We start from the raw sequence: 22,801 nt of genomic DNA, 5'->3' as shown, positions 1-22,801 counted from the left end.
ATATTTATTAATGTCTACTACAACTGAAGTATCAGAATAGATAGACGTGTGATCAAAATTCTACAACTTATTTCTAATCCTGGGTTTGATGCTTTGTAGCGACACTAGGCAATTAAGGAATGGAACTGAGTAATACTACTATTAATTAGTAAAGTGTATAATTTTGGTATGATTGTACCAAAATGATACACTTCATGATTGTGGTTAATTGTGGTTAATGTATGATTGTGGTTAATTCTGTGCATGTATTTATACTATGCAACATTAATTGCATGAGTTCTTTAGATTATTTTAGATTATCAAAATTATTGCAATAAATAATGATGAATAAAAGAATAATTCCAAAGACAGACACCCTAATACAAAAGATTTTAACCATAAAACAGGGCAAAAACGTTTCTGGGACAATACATTAAATAGATATTTCTAGATTTAGTGCTATTTGAAACTGGTGGACAAAAAAACTAAAACAATGGTTATTAAAAAGACATACGTTGAAGTTAATTTTTTAACACTTCTTATTAGCAAAAAAGTTGATGTAAGCTCCTGGGACAGGGCAGAAAAAGGATTTTAATAGTTGTATTTGTATTTGAAACACTGTAATGATGAAAAACTAAAAGCATTTCAAGCGTTATTAAAATTATCAAAACACATTCCTTAAGTGCCTAGTGATTCTCATTAGCAAAAGTATGGGATATGGGAGGTGTAGTGTTAAAATCTATAGTTCCTACAAATTTTTAAATTTAATTGACAACAAAAACACAAATGATAAAAAATGTTGCACAATTGGATATAAATCCAGACATTAAGGGTGATACAAGTGGATAAAAGAGCAGGTTAGCAAACATTTTTCATTTAGCCTTACAGCTGTGACCAGTATAGTTGATGTCTCACTGCTGTGTGCGAGAGCAGCTGCTGTAAAACGGGATTTTACTTCAGTTTCAAAATCCAACATGTTTTGTGAAAGATTGGTTTAAAGCTTATTAAACTCAAATCAACCAGCTTAGTCTTCCTGCTATCTGATGAAGTCTTGCTCTCTCTCACCCTCTCGCAGCCTGAATGAGCTGCAGACATGTCTCAACGAGGTGTAGAAAATATCTTTCAAATAGTGTCATATATCAGTATTTCTTCTGGCCTCTTCCTGCAGTAACAACTTCCACACCAACATCTGGTAGCATTGATTAGAAAAAATATCAGATTTCAGGTAAATCAAGGTGAGAATTAACTGATTCAGGTCATCGGGCAGTTCCTTGTTGCATCTTTGGCTGGGCATGTTTATAAGTTCCTTTACCGCTTACACTGAGTTATTACGCCCATATAAAGAACTGAAGCTGAAACCTGGTCTGGCGTTCTGTTAGCTGTGACATCATCAAGGGAAGACAGATCATCCTCTATCACCATCTAACATAGAAAGTACTCCTGGGTCAATGTGAGCTTCTGAGCTTTCTGTGTCTCTGCTCTGTCTTCTCTAAGCCCCAGTGGGTGGAGGCAGATGAGCGTTCACACCGAGCCTGGTTCTGGTTCTGCTGGAGGTTCTCCTCCCTGTTAAAGGGGAGTTTTCCTCTCCACTGTCGCTTCATGCATGCTCAGTATGAGGGATTGCTGCAAAGCCATCAACAATGCAGACGACTGTCCACTGTGGCTCTACGCTCTTTCAGGAGGAGTGAATGCTGCTTGGAGAGACTTGATGCAACCTGCTGGGTTTCCTTAGAGAGGAAACTTTCTCACCAACCTGGAGGATCTGATGGAGTCTGACTTTGGAAAGAACCTTGAGACGACATGTATCATGAATCGGCGCTATATAAGTAAAATTTTATTGAATTAAATGATGGTTTTCAAATGAGAACTGCTTCCTGCATGACATTAAGGCCTAATTTATTTATAATTTAACAGTTTTTAGGCTGGAAGAATGACCTGACAAACCAGATATGAATCGTGAGGAGCTAGCTGACGATCATTGACCTTTTTCTGACCTTTAACCCCCACAAAAAAGACCTGCTCAGAATACAGGACCAACCAAGTCGGTTCAGTTTAGTGCGAAGGAGGAGGGCTAGCTCTGAATGCTTACCCTCCCCCAGTTTTTATTGGCTGAAGCTAACGGTTTATCGCCCCCCGCTGGCTGGTGTGAGTAATGAGTTTCACCTTGTTTCTTGCAGCCTAGACAAACTGCTGGATTCAGGCTTGTACACCGGAGAGATAACGGAGCTGTCAGGAGGCCCAGGAAGCGGCAAATCCCAGGTGAGCTTTACCTGTGACGTCCCGCCGTAGCTCGGATCATTTCAGCCTCCTGAACTTTCTGCTGCTCTAGAAGGACGAGCTTCGATCGCGCTGAGCTGAAACCCGTCAGAGGTGCTGCTCCAGCAGCTTTTAACAGCTTCCTGTGTTCCAGGTGTGCTTCGGCGTGGCGGTGCACATTGCACACCGTCTGAAGCAGAGCGTGATCTACATCGACACAACAGGAGGGCTGACTGCCAGCCGCCTGCTGCAGATGCTGCAAACCGAAACCGATAACACAGACGAGCAGGTGAGCTGTTGTTTTACACACATATTCAGATTTTTAATCTAACATTAGTTGACAGTGGGAAACTACGCAGATGGAGGCTCTTCAGAGGATCCACACCTTCCGCCTGTTTGACGTCTGCGCTCTCCTCGACTGCCTGTACGGGCTCTGCAGCGGCGGCCTTCACAAGGTTTGTTTGCATAAACCCCCCCCAGGAACCTCGGGAAGGAGGGCCAAACCCTTCAGCTGTCTGAATTTGTCACGTTGTGTGTCGAGGCGCGTGTCGGCGGCGGCTCTGTCAAGGCGGTGATCGTGGACTCGGTGTCAGCCGTTATCGCTCCTCTGCTGGGAGGCAGGCACAACGAAGGTGAGCGTCTCTTTCTGCTGCTCTGTCACATTCAGGGAGACCCGGGGCTGCGTTCACATCTGCGTGGGTTTCATCCGGGGATCCGATCTGGAAAACAAAAAGGAGCCCTGCGTGTTTTTATTTTTAAAAAGCGCGACATTTGCATAAAAAAGACAATTGGAAGTAACAGTAACAGTAAAAAAGTGAATTTAGAGGAGAATAGCGGAGGAAAATAATCCGTTTCATAAACGTTTAAGCTCATCTCAACTCTGTAGACTCTAAATAAATGGAGCTTAATCAGTATATTGCTATCTAACTAGATTTTCCCCGTTTGATGACATTTAACAACTGTTGATTTATTTTGCCCCTGGGACTGCAGATGGAAATTAGCTGGGGGAAAAAAAAAACAGACTGGAATCTGGTGCAGTGCATCTTTGCTCTCTGAGCTCAGTGTTTCCTGGACATGATCCCGGATAAAAAATTAAAAAATAAAATTAAAATTATACAGAATCCATTTTGTGCCCCGTTTAGGTTGTATGAGTCCAGTTCGTCCAGAGCTGGCTGCTTACAGAGCTTTGGGGAAATTATTTAGTCGGGGTTTATGCTTTAGATTAACTCAAAAGTCCTGCATGATTAGGAAGACAAAGTCAGATTATGTGTTCTCTGCAGCCTTTGTAGGACGGTATGTACGCTTTCTTTTTTTTTTTTTTTACCAAGTTTTCACACTTCCTGATTCTGGAGGTGTTTTTAAAGTAGGTGTCTGGAAGGGATGAAGCAGTTTTAATAGCCCCTTTCAGATCATCCTCCTGAACACATGCAGCATAAACCATCTCCAGATCCTGCAGACGGCATCCCACAATCCCCTGCGCTGCCCTCACCACTCGTGCTAAACCAGCGGTCTGCAATCTGTGGCTCTTTACACCTTCAGCTTTGACTCTTAAAAACTTAGACCAAAAATGCGATGGGAAAAACATTGGTTAATGTTTCTAAATGTAAAGATAATTTAAAATTGCTAGCTTTAGGATGCATTTAGTTCTGCAATATATGCATAACATTTCCAGAAAGAAAGAAACTAATGGCGTATAAAATATTTTACTACAGCTAAACAAAGTATCTTTTTGTCAATAGGTTGCAAACAACTTGCTTTTCTATCATTTTGATGCCATTTGCAATAAAACTCAAATGTACAATTGAAGAAAATGCATTAAACCTAAACATAAAAATACGTTTGGTTAAATAATAAAAACTGTAGATCTTTAATTTAAAAAAAGTAAAACAAATTTCCTATCTTATACTATAAAAACAAGCTCATGTTTCAAAGAGATGTGTAACTTTTGTGGCTCTAAACATTTGGAATGAGGGCAAAAATGGCTCTGCAGGTTGTAAAGGTTGCTAAAATGCTTTCTATGGTAGCCCTATAAAAGTTTTTTAGCCGTTTAGTGGAATGTCCAGTCAGTTTCAGTTTCCTGAGGAAGAAGAGCAGTTGTTGGGCCTTCTTCACTAGGTGGGAGGTGTTAGCAGTCCAGGTGAGGTCCTAAAAGTGACTTGAGGGCACTTTTAGGACACTTATGATAATTGTTTAGTCAGCTTAATCTTTTCACAAATGTCCTGTTGGGGTCAAATAATTTTTTTACTTTTTACATACAACAGCCAAACAAAAAGTTTTTTTTAAATGTCTATAAATAAATGATCCTTTAATAGACCAAAGAAAACAAACACAGAAGGACCAGGTCAAGAAATACTCAAAATCATCCCCAGGTTGTCTGAACTTAAGTATAACTGCAGAGATGGTTCAGAGTCACAAGTGTAGTTCTAACTTTCGGCTTTTTAAAGTCTGGTATTTACTCTGGGAATCCAAAACAAGCCTGTATTGTTAGGATTGAGCTTTGTGTGAGAAGACGTTGGAGCATTTTTAAAGGCTTTTCAGAGAATGACGTTTAAATGCTGCTATAATCTAGCCTGAGGGTTTCATTTTGCTGCTGTGGAGAACAGACGTCCCAGAAATCTGCTTTCTGTGAGATTTTACGGACAAATTCAGGACCAAACAACCTTTAAAGCTCCTCAAAATAATACAGGAGGCCAAAGTCTCACTTTCCACCTGACTTGAACGTCAGAACAGTTTCTGCTAAATGAGTGAGCGCTGCAGCAGTGAGGGTTACTCTTTACTTAGATTTGGGTTCAGAGCGCCCTTTTTGGTTTAGGTTTCCTTCTGACCTTATGCATTTATCAGTTCTAAAGAATTTACACCTTCAGGTGATCTGTTTTTGCTGAACTAGGGCGGGACAATTAATCACATTTGCAATATAGTCGCAATTTAAAAAAAAAATGCAATTTCCAAATCACAGAGGTCTGCAAATTTTGGCTCTGTAACAATTAATGGATCAGACGTGTCCTTTGATGTCGGTAAAATTTTTAAAGTGGATTTGCTCCACATGGAAGGGAAGAGAGCTGCAGCAGAGAGATAATCTAATTTTATTATTTGTTTTAGAGTTTATATAATCATAATTTTTACCAGAATCGTTCAGGAATCTCACCACAGCATAAATTAGCGGTCAGAGTGTTTAATACATAGACTTGCTTGTTGGCTGCACTTTATGTTCAACAATAATTGATTTCCAACTCAATTAAAAGCTGTTCTCTTGAATAATAATATTAACATTAATAAAAAACAGTTACATTTCTTGTTTTAAATAGTCCTTGTTTACAAACATCTTTATCTACAGGCCAGTTTTGCTAATTGCGTTTAATGCATAGAAATGTCAAAATAAATCGTAACTATGGTTGAAATATATCGTGCCGCCCCAGTCTGAACTGAAAAACATCGTTTTAATCAGAGAAGCTCACAGAAAACGTGCTTTTCGACGTCATCTGTCAGGGTTCTCCTTATTCTGGGTAATAATCTGTAAAAAATGATCTTGTGAGCAGGCGGTTCAGATAATATGGGTCATCAGTGTTCAGACAGGCCAGCAGTCGCTCCCCAGCGGAGCTTTAATTAAATAAAAGGAAGCGGCTCTAGCCTGACTCAATGAAAAAAGGGAACTAAAAGTAAGTCAAACTTTCTTGAAATTAATGTATATTTCCTTGATTTAAGCAGGTGAATAAGACTATTTGCCAATGGAATAAGATTTTTGCACTTAAAATCGGAACATTTCATCTCTATCATCCTATTTCAAGTGCAGTATATCTAATTATCTTATTTTAGGGGTACAAATACTCATTCCATTGGCAAATAGTCTTATTTACCTGCTTAAATCAAGGAAAAATACATTAATTTTCAAGAAAATTTGACTTACTTTTAGTTCCCTTTTTGCAGTGCTGCAGCTCATTCTGTTCCAACCTCTCCAAACTTCCTGCGCCTCCAGGCATGTCCTTGATGATACAAGTGGCAGCAGCTCTGAAGACGATGGCGAAGGACTTCAGCGTCGCTGTCCTGGTGAGGAAGACTCCGTCCTTCATGTTTCCTGCTCTTCATTTCCACAAACTAAAAAAAAAAAAAAAACTTGATTTGACGCAGGAAATAACCTCTAAGACACGAAGCTAATGCTGTGAAAAAGCGTGCATCATTTGGACGTGTGTTTGATTCTCCGTGTGATGTGTGCGACTATTTGAGTCTTCCTTTCATGTTTTAAGCCTGCTTTATCTTTTTAGAGGCGTAATAAGCCATAAAATGCATGGATTTAATCTCCAGAGGAGGGGAGAAAAAAAAAAAAAAAACAGCTAAGATGCCGTCTGCACCCGCAGGTAACAAACCATGTAACGAGAAGTGGCAGCGGGGAAGTGCAGCCGGGCCTCGGCGTGTCGTGGAGCCACATCCCCAGAACCAGAATCCTCCTGGAACGAGTCGAGACGGGCGCGTGCGTCAGCCGTCCGGGTCGGCGCCGCGCGACGCTCGTCAAGTCTTCCAGACAGGTACGCCGCGGGCTTCACGCCGCGCCGCCGGTTCTGTCAAGGGGCCGCTTTCTGCTGGTTGTCAAAACATCCTGTTAAAAACGGAGAGCACGGCGCCGTTGGCCCACGGGCCCGGTTCGGTAAAGACTGATTTCCATTTAAAAAAAACATCTCCAGGCAGGATTTTTAGCAGGAAAGCACACCAGACGCGTCGGTCTGATGCATAACGACAGGCCGTAAATAATGAGCCGCGCTGCTCATTTTCACGCAGAGGGCTCATTCCGCTACCTGCGGCGTCGCACTGACACGCTGACTGAAGAAAATACGGAGTCCTGAACAAGCAGGAGTGTCCAACATCGCTTCATCGACACCAAACCGACTGTAAAAGTACTCAACTGGACTTCTTGAAGAAGTTTTGCCTCTTGTTCAAAAAGCTTCATCGGTTCTGAACATGGTGGGAGTCATGAATCGTAGTCAGGTGACAAGTCTCCAGGTGTGAATTGCCTGAAAGAAGCAATGTTAAATATATAAAAAAAACAAAACTAAAGAGAGGAGCTGGCCTCAGATTTTGGCTCTGCAGCCGCGACTCGTCCCTCAGCTGTTAATAGCTTGGGACGTGTTTGGATGAAGCAGCGACCCAAACAGGCTGTAAATTAAATTAAATTTTATTTATATAGCGCCAATAAACAACACACGTCATCTCAAGGCTCTTTCCAAAGTCAGTTCCATCCAGTGGCGGTTCTAGACCAAATTTACCAGGGGGGGCCAAGGTGGTGCCAGTGCTTTTTCACAGGGGCACAGAACAAAAAAAAAAAAAAAAAAACAATAAAATGGCAATATTTAAATGTGTAATAATATTAAGTAAACCACTTGTGGCTCTGGAACTGCAGGTTTCAGACCCCTGATCTAGCAGTTGTTTAACTTTAGCCGTATTGAGCTGGGGGCAAAGTTTTCATGGAACATCTTAAGTTTTAAATTCTTTTTAGAGTAAAACTGCATAGGTAAAAAATAATATTGGTCAAAGGGACCAGTCAGTTATGGTTTCTTTACCATTGGAAATAATTATGAGAAGTGTATTTATTATCATGTCTTTAGTACAGGGGCCATAACAGGGGCCAGGACCATTTCTACAGGGGCATGGGCCCCTGTTGGCCCCTGTCTAGAACCGCCCCTGGTTCCATCAGATCCTCCAGGTTGGTGAGAAAGTTTCCTCTCTAAGGAAACCCAGCAGGTTGCATCAAGTCTCTCCAAGCAGCATTCACTCCTCCTGAAAGAGCGTAGAGCCACAGTGGACAGTCGTCTGCATTGTTGATGGCTTTGCAGCAATCCCTCATACTGAGCATGCATGAAGCGACAGTGGAGAGGAAAACTCCCCTTTAACAGGGAGGGAAACCTCCAGCAGAACCAGAGAGTCAGATTCTCCTTCTCAGAGATATTGGCTGCCTAGCTTGTGCTTTTTGGCTTTAAAAGAAGAAGATAACCAACGAGCCATCCAGGGAATGAAGTTTAACTCTGCTCTCCATCTCAGGCGTGTCGCATCAAAGAGGATTTTGACCTGCAGCGATGGAGTGCTGCTGACGGAGGAGCGCCATCAGGAAAGAGGAAACTGGATCAGGCCGATCCCTGACGAGAGCCCCTCTGCAGAAACGTCGGATGGAAAGGTGGGTTTGCGGTTCTGGGTTGGATTGGCAGGAAAAAAGGCGCGCCTCCTGACGCGTGGCTGACTGATGGATGGGTTCAGTCACTACAGCGAGAAGGTCTAAATGGAGCCCGTTTAACGTCCTGTCAGTCATCCGCTGCCCTTATAACAGGGAAGGAGAAACGGCGCCTTTATGAGGAGCTGGGCTTAAATTCTGAGACCTCATCGTGGTCTAGACTCAACAATCATCTTTAATATTCAGATAATAAAGCTCCAGTTAAACCTCAGCAAAACTAGTCCTACCGCCTAAACATTTTTAGATAAACTCCAAAGTATTTTATTGAGATTTAATGTAAAACATCCAAAAAGTCATGCATATTTATTTATTTATTACAAATAGAAATCTTAAAAGTGTGGCATGCATTTATATTCAGCTCTGCTGAGTCAAGACTTTGCAGAACCACCTTTTGCTGCAGGTCTCTACCGTCTTTCTAGTTGATGAGATCATCTGTTGGCTTTAGGTCCAGACTTTGACTAGACCATTCTCACATGAGCATGCTCTGCTCTAAATCATTGCATTGTAGCTAAAGCTCCACGTTTAGCATCAGTCTTGAGGTTTTCCACCAGGATGGATCCGTGTAGCGACCGTTGAACCTCCTTCCACACGCTTCCTGTCTCGCCTGCATGGTTTGTGGCAAACTGGACTTATTGGGATTTTTTTTTTCAGTGAGACTAATAGTTGTGTTGTTGATAGATTCTCCTTTAGATTTATATAAAGAACATTGTCCGAATTATCACATAAAGGTCCCAGTAAAAAAACACTGAAGTCTGTGGTTGGAATGATGGAAAATGTGCATTTTCGGTTGTTTTCTTCTGGCTCTGTTGAGCCGCCGGTTCAGATTGAGCCAGAAAATGCTCAGCTTTGACCTAAAACTGTGTCGCACTAAGGCTTCCTGCACATTTTCCAGGTAGTTGGGGACATTTTTTTTTTTTTTTTTTACAGGACAGACAGAATGAAAGCGTGCAGGAAGTCTGAAGCATCGTTCTACGTCGTTTATGATTAAACTGAACAAAGATTAACAGCAGATAAGAGCTCTTTAGAAACAATAACACGTTTGTAGCGGACTGAGACCGACACACTTATATGTCCAGATCTTCATCTGAGACTCCTACAAAAGTATCTACCAAATACATAACAGCATCCCATATTTTCAATTTTAAGAATAAAATCCAAATTTCTAAGGGTTCCTCCTGGATTTTTATTCACTCTAAACATGTAGAACTTCTCAGTTGCTTGTTGTGGTTGATACCAAACTGGCTAAGGGTGTAACCAATATGTTGTAGTTACAATTTGTGTTTATTTCCTTTTTTACAGCAAAAGGATTAAGTTTTCTATGTAAACCTGTTTATTTTTTTTAGGTGAAATTTATTTTGTGGCCATTTAAACATTAACACTCAGATTTTCACATTTAAGATCATCAGTTCAGGCATCTTACAAGTTGAGGAATTCCTTAAAAAGTATGAATATGATTTTTTTTGTGGAAAATAGACCGTCAGGTTTAAGAGGTTAACAGCAGATAAAACTGATCCATATATGTCTGATTTATTGAGTGTCAGCAGGAAGGACTTTAATTACCTGCAGGAGGGGTTAGGTAACAGATTATTTTCAATAGTTTAAAACTTTGATTTGTTGAGATACACTGGCTGCACTGCAAAAACAGAACTAAAAATAAGTCAGATTGCCTTGAACTTAGTGTATTTGTCCTTGATTTGAGCAGGTAAATAAGATTATCTGCCAATGTAATGAGTATTTTGACCCCTAAAATAAGATAATTAGATATACTGCACTTGAAATAAGATGATTGAGATGAATTGTTCCTATTTTAAGTGCATAAATCTTATTCCATTGGCAAATCAAGGACAAATACAATCATTTTAAGAAAATTCAACTCATTTTTAGTTTTGTTTTTGCAGTGTGTGAGTTTGGACTGTCTGGAGCAGATTTCCACTTTAACCACAAGTCTTCAACAAATTTGCTTAAAAACATCCAGAAGACGCAGGAAGAGAAGCAAAGTCGTGTTTTATGGAGGAATCACAGTTACACTGAAGTCATGTAGCAGAGAAAGCATTCAGTCCTTTTTGCATCAATGTTTATTTTCAGTTCAGCACCTTTTCTTTTTCTTATTTTTTGGCCCTCTAGTAAAAAGAAAAATTCAACTCATGATCAGCTTTGCATCCATTTTTGTTCTGCAACCTCTACATGTTCATTGGATCTCATTATTGGCCAAAAAAAAAGCCTTAAAAAATAAATCTTAGTGTAAGTCGGGAAGCTTAAATAAAAAATGACCTGAGAGACGTTTTTAAGCTAAGAGCTGCCCTGTGACCTGACCCTCTGCTGAAGTCCTGTTCTGCAGATTTAAAGAGAAATCTCCTGTCTGAAGGTTTTTATCTCCCCTCAGCAGGGAGGGACGACGCGCCTCTTCCGAATGCATTCCCAGATCCAGCCCGCAGACACTTTCCGGGCCTGGCCGCCGGCCTCCGGCTCGCCCAGCGTGTGCGTGGCCGAGGCGGCGTCGTAATCCGGCACCAGGTCCCCGTCGTACGCCACGAAGTACCGTCTGAGTTTGGCGAAGTCCTGGACGGAGACGGGGAGGAAGAGCTTCACGCCGCTGAAGATGTCCAGCAGCGTCTGAGAGGAGCAGAGGAGTTGGATTAAAAATCGGAGCGGCTCACAGGTACGAGGCGTTAATCTGCCTGAAGGACCGGTTTTTAACGTCTGTTACCAATCAAGAAAGGATCTGAACTGAAACGGCCTTAATCGGAGTTTAATGGATGAACTTTCTAGGAGCTAAAGCGCTCGTTAAAGCGCCGTCAGCAGGTTTTACTCTACATCCATGTTTTACCTACTCAACTACCTAAACACCAAATCATAAACATGTTCAGTCGACTAATAAAACCAAAGTAAGTCTGAGCGCCGGCCTGTTGGTGGAGATTTAAAAACTAGGAGTAGATTTTACTAAAATAAGTCGGCGGTGAATAAATGGTCCTGTGCGAACCGACCGGCTGCAGTTTAAGCTTTATTTCTCTCTGCCTGCTAACTAATGATGTCATAACCTTTTAACACATTAAATACGTCCAGGTGAGTCAAACTCTTGCTCTATCTGGACTTTTTTGCTTCAATCTTTCAAAGAGGTTTAAAGAGAATAAAAACAGTTAATTTTACTCTGATATTAACATTTTACCTAAATCACTGATTGTACACATTTAAATAAAAAACTGTTCTGATAAACTACGACTTCTCCCGCTCCTTTTTTAACTATAAATTCAGGTTGAAGTGGTTGTGGGTTCGATGCCAGACTAAGAAGGAGCTAATTAGGACCCACCTTGTCGTTCCTGGGCTGCAGCAGCTGAGCAGTTGCTTTGTTTTGCCCGTTGCTCTGAGCAGCTGCTCCGCTCTTCTTTGCCTGCAGCAAACGGACACGTTATCGTACCTCCTCCTGCTGAAAGTGCGTACTTTCACGTCACGGAGCGGTGAATACCTTCTTTGGGCCGGGAGCCTCCGAGTCGGGAGTCCGGGTCTCTGACTTTACCGCCTTTGGTTTGGAAGGTGTGCTGTTACCTGCAGAGAAAGTTCATCCGTCACGCTGAGCTTAGCTTTGTTACACGTCTGTGTCCCAAATCTTCTTACGGGAGCAACGGTTCGGGACACCAGAATGTTTTCAACAGTTAAAAAAAAAAAAAAAAAAGCATGAAAAACGGAGAGATGCATAAGAGACTCATCTTTGATCATTACCTGATCAGCGGATGCACCATTAGGTTTGTGCTAACAGCATTTCTCTTCAACATGGACTTTCTGTAGAAATGACTCAATGTCGGCTCTTTTAAAGCTAAAGTCTGCAATTTTTCTGGAAGTTTCCCCATGTCCCTCTTTGAATAACTGACCAAATGCGGGACCGTTTTTACTTTCTCTTCTGCTCCAAAAAAGAAAAAGAGAAAAAAATCTCCCAAATCCACTTTGGTCTTATTTCTTTCTACTGAGGCCTTCCTCTTCTTTTCATAAACATAAACGCGGTTTATGGACTCTGAGCCATGTTTAAAGTCTACAATGAACGGCTAACCGCTAAGCTACACTGCAAAAATGGAACTAAAAATAAGTAAAATCTTCGTTAAATGAGTGTATCTGTCCTTGATTTGAGCAGGTAAATAAGATGATCTGCCAATGGAATAAGATTTTTACACTTAAAATAGAAACAACTCATCTCCATCATCTTATTTCAAGTGCAGGATGTCTAATTATCTTATTTTAGGGGTAAAAATACTCATTCCATTGGCAGATAATTGTATTAACCTGTTCAAATCTAGGACAAACATTTTACTTATTTTAAGTCCGTTTTTGCAGTGTAGCTGCTAAAATAGCTGCTAAGCTAACCAGATACATAAACACTGGAAGTGTGCAGCCAGCAAGCGGAAACTAATAAGGAACGAGCACGCTGGCGTTACGTGAGCGCGTCAGACCAGAACTCTGACCAAAGGGCAGGGATGGGTCATAGTTTTTACAGGTCTGTAACTCCCACAGACACATTTTTTTAACATCCATTTTCTGATTATATGATGTATTTACTACTTTTAGGATGGAAGGACAGTTTTACCCAGTATAACAAGAAGTGTTTCTGAACAGGGTTACCAACTACAGCTCTTTTAACATCAGGGAACGGTTTAAAATGAAATCAGAGGACACGGAGATGTAAGAATCTACGACATGTTGGATAAAGCAAGACTTCACTGCAAAAACAGAACTAAAAATAAGTAAAATTTTGAGTATTTTGACCCCTAAAATAACATAATTAGATATAATGCACTAGAGATAAGATGATGGAGAGGAATTGTTCCAATTTTAAGTGCAAATATCTCATTCCATTGGCAGATCATCATATTTACGTGCTCAAACCAAGGACAAATACACTAATTTCTAGAAAATTTGACACTTATTAGGCCCGAGCAGCGAAGCGCTGCGAAGGCCTATTGTATCTGTAGTGTTTAATTATTATTATTAATCTGCCACCCCAAAGAGGGGCCTTTTTGAGGGCTTTATCATATTCAAAAACTCACCAAACTTGGCGGATGCATGAAGACTGTTTAAAAATTTTGTATTTTAAGGTCGTCACAAAAATCAAAAGAAAAATGCCTCAACGGCGCCACCTAGCAATTTTCAAAGGACCCTTTGCTATTCACTTACTTCATCGTAGAGACATGAGATTTGGTACAGTGGTAGAGCTCACCAAGACGCTCAGAATTTACAATTAATGTCATAGTGTAAATATCACAGGAAGTCGGCCATTTTAGATTGAAGGTCTGATTTTGACCCCATTTTCGACGTTTACAGCATTGGTATTTGATCGAACTCCTCCTAGAGATTTTGAGCGAGCGGCTTGAAACTCGGTCAGTCTGATCATAAGGCATGGCCAATTAAAAGTTATCAAAACGGTGAGTTTTTGAGCATGGTGAAGGGGTGTTAGCAGGGGTCAAAGTTCACCTACTCGCCACAAAAAATAAAACTGTTATATCTCCTACACAGAAAGACACAGAGGCACCAAACTTTCTGTGATTGATCATCATCGGGTCTTTTTTAATATCCAATGGTCAAATTATGACATCACTTAGGCCACGCCCCCTGACAACAGAAAGTGTCATGTTTTGCTGTAAATGGTCGCTATGTTACCCCTCTGAGCTAATCAACATGAAACTGTGTCCAGAGACAGAAGACATGTTGGTGTATTGTGGATTCCAGCCCCAAGTGGATTCGATGGAGCAGGGGAGCGTGGTGGCGTGGTGAAGTCACCTCAAACGCCGCTGCCATACGTTTGGCTCTGAATTCCACATTTTTGGGCCGAGCTGCTTAAAACTCACTTGGATGCATCCTTATCTAGCCCCCGAGAGGAATCCATAACAAACTTTGGTGGGCGTGACCTAATGCCTCAACGGCGCCACCTAGCAATTTTCAAAGGACCCTTTGCTATTCACTTACTTCATCATAGAGACATGAGATTTGGTACAGTGGTAGAGCTCACCAAGACGCTCAGAATTTACAATTAATGTCATAGTGTAAATATCACAGGAAGTCGGCCATTTTAGATTGTAGGTCTGATTTTGACCCCTTTTTTGACGTTTATAGCATTGGTATTTGATCGAACTCCTCCTAGAGATTTTGAGCGAGCAGCTTGCAACTCGGTCAGTCTGATCATAAGGCATGGCCAATTAAAAGTTATCAAAATGGTGAGTTTTTGAGCTTGTTGAAGGGGCGTTAGCAGGGGTCAAAATTCACCTTCTCGCCACAAAAAATAAAACTGTTATATCTCCTACACAGAAACACACAGAGGCACCAAACTTTCTGTGATCGATCATCATCGGGTCTCCTACAATTTCCAATGGTCAAATGATGACATTGCTTAGGCCACGCCCCCTGACAACAGGAAGTGTCATGTTTTATTGTTAACAGTCGCTATGTTACCCCTCTGAGCTAATCAACATGAGACTGTGTTTAGAAACAGAAGACATGTTAGTGTATTGTGGATTCCAGGCCCAACTGGATTCCATGTAGCAGTGCGGCGTGGTGGCGTGGCGAAGTCACCTGAAACGCCGATGCCATATGTCCAGACTTCCATAGGATATTGACAAATTTAATGAAAAGTAACTTAAAATTACCTTAAAAGGACAACATTTTTAAATGTCAAAAGGCTTATTTAATGCTTTGAGAACATCTCTTCTATTCGGCTACACAATCAACCAAAACAGGATGATCTTTTAAGCTATAAGACCATTTTTAAGATGTCAATACATAGATTTTAAGCTGGTGGGTCGCCACTGCCTCCGGTGGCCAAATGCATCGCTGCATCAACTGATCTGCACCAGATTTTTTGCGAGTCGTGGGGGAGCGCTGCTCAATGCCTTCGTGTGTATTGCCCGGTGGACAGGCGGGGAAAATGCGTGACAGCTTCTGCCGTTGCTGGCGGCCGGCGGTGCGCGAACCCCTGCGGTGGCCAATAGGCCGGAGCGGAGCACAATAAAGATTTAAAAAGATTTGTAAAATATTTTTCTGGAGCTTGACTCAAAGCAAAACAATGTTTATAATTATTTGTAAACATTTGTATACTCTATATTTATCTTGTTTTTAAGTATTTTATATTTACAATAAAATGCATAATTTATTTTTTAGACTAGTTCCATATGTAAGGTTGAAGGAATCTTGTAACTATACTGAATTTGCAGCTTAAGAAGAATGGGTTTGACAGACAACACCAACTGTCCCCTCAATCCAGTGCACACAATACCACAACAGACCTCATCACGCTCTACAGTACATCAAGAAAACTAAATCAACTAAAACAAGTTCACGAGTGCACATGAAATGAAGTTAATCCATATTTGTGTGTCAGGGTGTCTAAGCACTCTCCAGAATTTGACATCTCAGCAGAGCCTGTAATAATTATAGAAAGTAACGTTATAGTTGTTCTGCCTTTTGTTAAGACAGCAAGGAATTCATGTCGTGAATACATTACATAAATAAGATATAAAATAATTCTTAGTCAGAGGAAATCCAAGGCAAAAACAGTTAGAAAAGTTTTGGGTTTTATTTAACATATTTAATCAGAGTGAGACATCACAACTTTGTTAGATCTCTATGTGAATTACGTGAGATAGTGAGTGCTCTCACCTTAAAAAAAGATCTTTGACGTGTTTTGCTCCGGTTAAAAGCTGCTTTTCAGCTATGAAGCTAGGGAAACTGCTAATGTTGAAGTTGAATTTGTTCTACACGCTTCTGCCTTGAAAAAATATTTGTCTTTTTACAAAAACAATGTTTAAAGCCAGATTTGGGAACAAAGGTTATTCAGACAACGCAAGAAAAGGAAGCTTTGTGTGGGGAACTTTTGTCCTAGCTGTCTAGCTGCATATGGCCCCAGGACAGCACAATAGTTTTCTTGAAGTATAATTTTGGAGAAGTAGAAACAAGTATTCATTTCAAAAGGTAGGTAAAAAAGGAAAAAAGTTTTTACAAAATCTTAAAATGTTGGATAGTCGTTACTTCCATCTTGCTGTGAAAATTGGTGAAATATTATCATTTTTAATGCTTAGATATAAAATTGCAAGGCAATTACTAAAATTGCCTTTTGTTGAAAATGTTTTTGGCATACCATACTTTTAATTTTTGTAGGTAGCCTAGATGTGCATAATAAAAGAGTGGAACTAAAACCTGTTCTAAAATTATTATGGAGCTTTAACTTGCTAAGAGTAATAACGTTAGATGATTATATCTTTAAAATGAGATAACTGTCTCATAAAACGTGATAGTTTACTTTGTCTAAAGAGATGACGCAATTCAATGTTATTTATATAGCGCCAATTAATGAAACATGTCATCTCAAGGCGCTTTACAAAGTCAAAATCAATCAGATTGTACAGATTGGGTCAGATTATACACATTGGTAAAAAAAAATCCTATATAAGGGAACTAGTTCATTGCATCAAAGTCTTGACAAGTAGCATTCTCTCCTGAAGAAGCGTAGAGCTACAGGGAGAGTCATCTGCATTGTCCATGGCTTTGCAGCAATCCCTCATACTGAGCAAGCATGAAGCGACATCGGGGGGGAAAAAAACTCCCCATTAACGGGAAGGAAAAACCTCCAGCAGAACCAGGCTCAGTATGAACGGTCATCTGCCTAAATCGACTGGGGGTTACAGAAGACAGAGCAGAGACACAACAAGACAGACACAAAAGCACACATTGATCCAGTAATCTGTTCTACATTAGATGGTAGTAGCGGGTGATCTGTCTTCCCTGGATGATACCACAGCTAACAGAACGCCAGACCAGGTGTACTTACTATTAAGAAAAAAGAGAGAGAATAAAAAGTTAAAAGCTGTAATGACAACAGTGATGCAAAACTGGAGAACAGTAGACTGGAGAACAGTAGAACTAGGTAGAGTGAGAAATATAGCCCCTGATGTCCTCCTGTAGCTTAAGCCTATAGCAGCATAACTATAGAGGTAGCTCAGGGTAACATGAGCCACTCTAACTATAAGCTTTGTCAAAAAGGAAGGTCTCAGAAGCCAGCTTCTAGTGGAGGAGTTCAAGTATTTTGGGGTCTTGTTCACGAATGAGGGGAAGATGGAGCGGGAGATCGACAGGCGGATTGGTGCAACGTCTGCTGTGAAGCGGGTGCTGTACCGATCCGTTGTGGTGAAGAGAGAGCTGAGCCAAAAGGCGAAGCTCTCCATTTAACGGTCGATCTACGTTCCTACCCTCATTTATGGTCACGAGCTTTGGGTCGTGGCCGAATGAACGAGATCCCTGATACAAGCGGCCGAAATGAGTTTTCTCCGTAGTGTGTCTGGGCTCTCCTTTAGAGATAGGGTGAGGAGCTCAGTCATCCGGGGAGGACTCAGAGTAGAGCCGCTGCTCCTCCACGTCGAGAGGAGCCAGTTGAGGTGGCTCGGGCATCTGGTCAGGATGCCTCCTGGACGCCTCCCTGGAGAGGTGTTCCGGGCACGTCCCACCGGGAGGAGACCCAGAGGGAGACCCAGGACACGCTGGAGGGACTATGTCTCCCGGCTGGCCTGGGAACGCCTTGGGATTCCTCCTGAGGAGCTGGCCCAAGTGGCTGGGGAGAGGGACGTCTGGGCCTCCTTTATAAAGCTGCTACGCCCGCGATATTGCTAAAGTGTTCCTTTAGCAATAGTCCAATTGCTAAAGTGTTACTTTTACATTACTTTTGGTTGTGTATCCACCAATTTAGATGTTAAACTTTCATAAAAGCTGTCTTAATGCAAGAAACAAAACCCTTAAACACATAAAATAGCAAGTAACTTTAAAAAACTAAAATGGTTTTGTTAACTTTTCACATTAAGATGGATTAACAGCTAGTAAAATACCTTTGATTAAATTGGTATACTAATGTTTAAACCAGGGGTGTCAAAGCTACGCCCCGCAGGCCGAATTCGGCCCGCCGAACGATTTAGTCCGGTCCGGTGGCCAAATGCATTATCATTATTCAACGGCTGTATCTCCTCGCTGCATCGAGCGATCTGCACCAGATTTTTTGTGAGTCGTGGGGGAGCGCTGCCCAACACGTTCGTGTGAATCGCCCAGTGGACGGGCGGGCAAAATGCGTGACAGCATCTGCGGTGGCGGGCGGCCGGCGGTGCGCAATTCCCAGCGGTGGCCAATAGGCCAGAGCGGCGCTTTGCTGCGAGGGCCGATCATCACCGCTTGCGGTTTTAATTTTAGTTTATTTTTTTGCAGTGTTCCAGCAGGTAACAGGAAAGCTGAACAAAGTAGCAAAGGTAGCTCTGCTTTATCCTGCGGTAGAAGCCATGGATGAGACGCAGAAAACGCTGCGTTCACAAAACCCAACGATTTTGTTATAATTGGATACGTTTACATGGACAAAAGTAATCGGAATAAACGGACGATTGGAATAAAAATGCGTCATGTTATCAAGTCAATGGGAATATTGTGATAGATTAAGATCAATCACAATGAAACTATAGTCCAAATGAGGAGTGGTTTAAAATGATTGATAATCTGAAAAACCTGCCGTTAAACGCTTTTCAGGATCAAGTTATTCTGAATGTGGGGAACTGACCCGAGTGCAAATGTGCATCCGACGCAAAAGAGCTCAAAATTGTTACTCTAACGTTTCAACCGTAATTATAAGATCGTGCAAATCCAGCCTGGGCGCTCAGAAGAGAAACAAACTCATAACACTCCTTTGTTTTGTTTTTATGTTGTTTAGCAAAGACAGAAGTTCTTCTGTGTTTTTTTTATTTAGGGGGATTTGATAACTACGCATGTCAGAGTGGTTCTATTCTGAATAAAGCCAGGTGCAAATAAACACACATTATGATCAGATTAACTGATTGTGTGCCCATATAAATGGTAGAATCTGATAATTTAATCCAAGAACATTTTAGTGCGATCGTGAAATTTTGTGCCCGTAAACATAACTGCTGTTTATCATTAAACCTCTACTGCTCAGGTAAGGTCAGGTCTGACCAAGAAATCTGTTTATTTATGATATTATTGGACAAAAATGGCAGAAACTCACCGCAGATGTAACATTTGTGCAGCTTGCTGTTAGTGGACATCATGAAATACCAACAGAGATCATTTTTAAGGAGCAAACCGGTGACTTTATCCACCTTACGCCTGGTCTACTAGTTTGAGTTTTCTAACTGCAGAAGTTATTTCTGCGCCTTTAATAAATTATAGAGTATGCTTGGAAATCGCTTATGCTATACGTACAAAGCGCGCGAGGACAAACATCAGCTGAAAAACTTCACGTTCTTCCCTTATAAATAATGCAAATGTGTCTGAGCCCGAGGACAAGCAGCCGGGTTCTTCCATCAGGATTACAGCCACAACGATCTGGATATTTGGGGCTTTTTCAGGTAGTTTTCAAACTTTTACTCATTGGGGATTCACCTCTATGGGACTTGAACTGGGTCAGAGATCTTCAGCTTCAAACAAGCCGGCGGGTTTGGACTGAGACGAGGTGTAAAATCTGCAGCACGGTGGAGAAGTTGTGATGCTGTGGGCCTGGAGGGCTTGTTAGAAAACAAAAAATGGGCCTTTCACTGCAAAAAGGGAACTAAAAGCAAGTAAAACTTTTCTTGAAACGAGTGGATTAGTCCTTGATTTGAGCAGATAAATAAGATTATCTGTCAGTAGAATAAGATTTCTGCACTTACAATAGTAACAACTCGTCTCGATCTTATTTCAAGTGAATATGTCTAATTAGCTTATTTTAGGGGTCAAAAGACTTATTCCATTGGCAGATAATCTTATTTAGCTGCTCAAATCAAGGACAAATACACTAATTTCTAGAAAATTTTGCTCCCTTTTTGCAGCGTTCACCAGGATCTGGCCACATCAGCACAAAAATACCTCAGCAGACGCAAACTCAACACTTTTTTTTTTAACCTGCTTTTAGTGATATTTAACGACTAAAATGCAGCATAAATAAGGCGACCAGACTTCTGTAAGGAAAACCGGAGACGTCCCACATTATGCGAGCAACTTTTTTTACTCCCTCATGATAAACTGAAATTGGGGACATTTCCACACTGCAAAAAGGGAACTAAAAGTAGGTGAAATCATCTTGAAATAAGTGTATTTTTTATTGATTTAAGCTGTAAATCAGATTATTTGCCAATGGAATAAGATAAAATTGCACTTAAAATAAGAACATTTCATCTCCATCATCTTATTTCAGGGGTAGAAATTCTCATTCCATTGGCAAATAGTCTTATTTAGCTGCTCAAATCAAGGAAAAATATACATATTTTAAGAAAGTTTTACTTACTTTTAGTTCCCTTTTTGCAGTGCAGGGACATCTGGTCACCCTAGCATAAAGTGCCAAGTTTCATTATGACCACTGATTTCTGCTCTAAATCCTTACATTATCTTTGCCTTTTCTGAACATTTTCAACCTTAAATTTATACGGTGATATTTACAATTACCATGAAGGGATTTGATATCGCAATATGAATTATATATATATTAAAAAGCCTGTTTTAGCATTTTTGCATAAAATTATTTGAGAGATGTTTCCGTTTTGATCTAAAGTGCCTTGAATTGAGAGAAAAGGTCAATTTAAACATCCAGACAGGGTCCAAGTCCAATTAATCCTAGTTATCAAACACTTCAGTCAAGTTCGGTTTTATTATTTTAACTGGTTAAAAGTTTCCTGTCTAAGGAAACCCAGCAGGCTGCATCGAGTCGTTAACTTTGCAGCAATCCCTCATACTGAGCATGCATGAAGCGACAGTGGAGAGGAAAACTCACCTTTAACAGGGAGGAAATTCTGTCCTTTAGGTTTCAACATGTGTGCATTCTCTGTTTTGGAAATAATAATAATAATAAACTTGCAGTTGTTGTAATTACTTATAAAGCTGTCCAGGTTATTTTTTGGGTTACTGTTATTCAGCAGGACTGAAGGAAAACCTTTGATTATAAAGGTTTCTAACATCTTACAGGAGAAAACTGCACTGCAAAAAGAGAAGGAAAAATAAGTAAAATTGTCTTGAAGTGAGTGTATTTGCCCTTGATTTGAGCAGGTAAATAAGATTATCTGCCAATGGAATGAATATTTTTACCCCTAAAATAAGATAATTAGATATACTGCACTTGAAATGAGATGATGGAGATTAGTTGTTCCAGTTCTAAGTGCAAAAATCTTATTCTATTGGCAAATAGTCTTATTTACCTGCTCAAATCAAGGAAAAATACTTTCATTTCAAGAAAAACGTTCTTATTTTTAGTTCTATTTTTGCAGTGTGAGTTCTGTCCTTTTTGGCAAAGCTGCGCCGTACAAAGCGTTAACACCAGGGGGAGCAATAGTTTTAATAAATAAAAGGTTCTCTGAAGGCTTTTCACACATTTCTACCGACTGGAACCCGGGACAATGGAGCCAACACCAGCAGAACCCTCGTACTCACTCTTCCTCTTGGCCGGAGCGCCTCTGCTGGGCGGAGGAGGCGGGGAGCTTCCCCCGCTGTCTCCTCCCGATGAGCCTTTGTCGTCGTCGGCCGTGGAAGGACCCGCCGTCACCTTGAAGTCGCAGTTCTCCTTGGAGATGCGGAACAGCTCCTGAGCAGAGTTAAAGACGAGAGGTCTGGTTACCGCGCAGAGACGCAGGATCCGCTTCAGGATCCGCCTCAGCTGCCGCTAAGATGGCCGCCGGTCATTGGAGACGTCCTACCCTGAGCTGGTGCAGGTTGGTGGCCGTCTTCCAGTCCTTGTCGTCGCGGATGCGCGTCATGCGGGGGAAGCGGATGGAGATGCCGTCGGCGGTGTGCATTTCTGATTTGGAAAACTCGGCGCCGGTGATCTCCCAGACCGGCGCTTGCTGCAGGGAGACGTGGAGAAGAAGAAAAAGGAGGAGAAGTGTGTGACTGCACTGCAAAAACAGAACTAAAAATTAGTAAAATTTTCTTGAAATTTGTGTATTCGTCCTTTATTTGAGCAGGTAAATAAGATTATCTGCCAATAGAATGAGTAATTTTACCCCTAAAATAAGACAATTAGGTATAATGCACTTGAAATAAGTTGATAGAGATGAGTTGTTCCTATTTTAAGTGCAAAAATCTTATTCCATTGGCAGATTATCTTATTTACCTGCTCAAATAAAGTACAAATACACTCGTTTCAAGAAACTTTTAACTTATTTTTAGGTCTGTTTTTTCAGTGTACAAAACCTTTTTAGCACATTAGTGTCACATTACTATTAGTATCTGGATGACTTTATTCTCACGATTTCCAGGAAAAACAAAATTCTATCAGGGACATCGTAGATTAAAGAAAATTAATTATTGGCTGTGGAGGATTTAGAAACTCAAGATATTTTTAGATTAATTTCACATTTTTGTGAG

General features: G+C 40.9%; 2 protein-coding genes across 6 annotated transcripts in view; one reads left to right on the top strand and one right to left on the bottom strand.

Moving 5' to 3' along the window:
- The window catches only part of rad51d (RAD51 paralog D), a 36,665-nt gene extending 24,987 nt beyond the window's left edge, over window positions 1-11,678 (top strand). The window contains exons 4-11 of one of the 4 annotated variants that reach the window (XR_004931886.1): window positions 2,157-2,238; window positions 2,390-2,524; window positions 2,595-2,690; window positions 2,777-2,867; window positions 6,160-6,279; window positions 6,588-6,755; window positions 8,263-8,395; window positions 10,836-11,678. Coding sequence is in view for 2 of the 4 variants with exons in the window: in XM_012857023.3 (XP_012712477.2) it covers window positions 2,157-2,238; window positions 2,390-2,524; window positions 2,595-2,690; window positions 2,777-2,867; window positions 6,209-6,279; window positions 6,588-6,755; window positions 8,263-8,361 (742 nt within the window). In the remaining 2 variants the exon portion in view is untranslated. Of the gene's footprint in view, window positions 1-2,156; window positions 2,239-2,389; window positions 2,525-2,594; window positions 2,691-2,776; window positions 2,868-6,159; window positions 6,280-6,587; window positions 6,756-8,262; window positions 8,396-10,832 lie in introns of all 4 variants that reach the window. The other 3 variants (XR_004931887.1, XM_012857023.3, XM_036142773.1) reach the window with 3 other exon arrangements.
- Window positions 10,435-22,801, bottom strand: part of lig3 (ligase III, DNA, ATP-dependent) — a 34,071-nt gene continuing 21,704 nt past the window's right edge. For both annotated transcript variants that reach the window (XM_036142770.1, XM_036142771.1), the window contains exons 17-21: window positions 22,132-22,278; window positions 21,869-22,019; window positions 11,913-11,992; window positions 11,757-11,837; window positions 10,435-11,062 (exon numbers count right to left, since the gene is read on the bottom strand). In XM_036142770.1, the coding sequence (XP_035998663.1) occupies window positions 10,829-11,062; window positions 11,757-11,837; window positions 11,913-11,992; window positions 21,869-22,019; window positions 22,132-22,278 (693 nt within the window). In that variant the 3' untranslated portion in view covers window positions 10,435-10,828. The remainder of the gene's footprint in view (window positions 11,063-11,756; window positions 11,838-11,912; window positions 11,993-21,868; window positions 22,020-22,131; window positions 22,279-22,801) is intronic.

This window comes from Fundulus heteroclitus, chromosome 11 (assembly GCF_011125445.2).
Source record: "Fundulus heteroclitus isolate FHET01 chromosome 11, MU-UCD_Fhet_4.1, whole genome shotgun sequence".
NCBI lineage: Eukaryota > Metazoa > Chordata > Actinopteri > Cyprinodontiformes > Fundulidae > Fundulus > Fundulus heteroclitus.
Note: the sequence above shows the minus strand (reverse complement) of the source record. Positions and strands in the feature narration are given on the sequence as shown.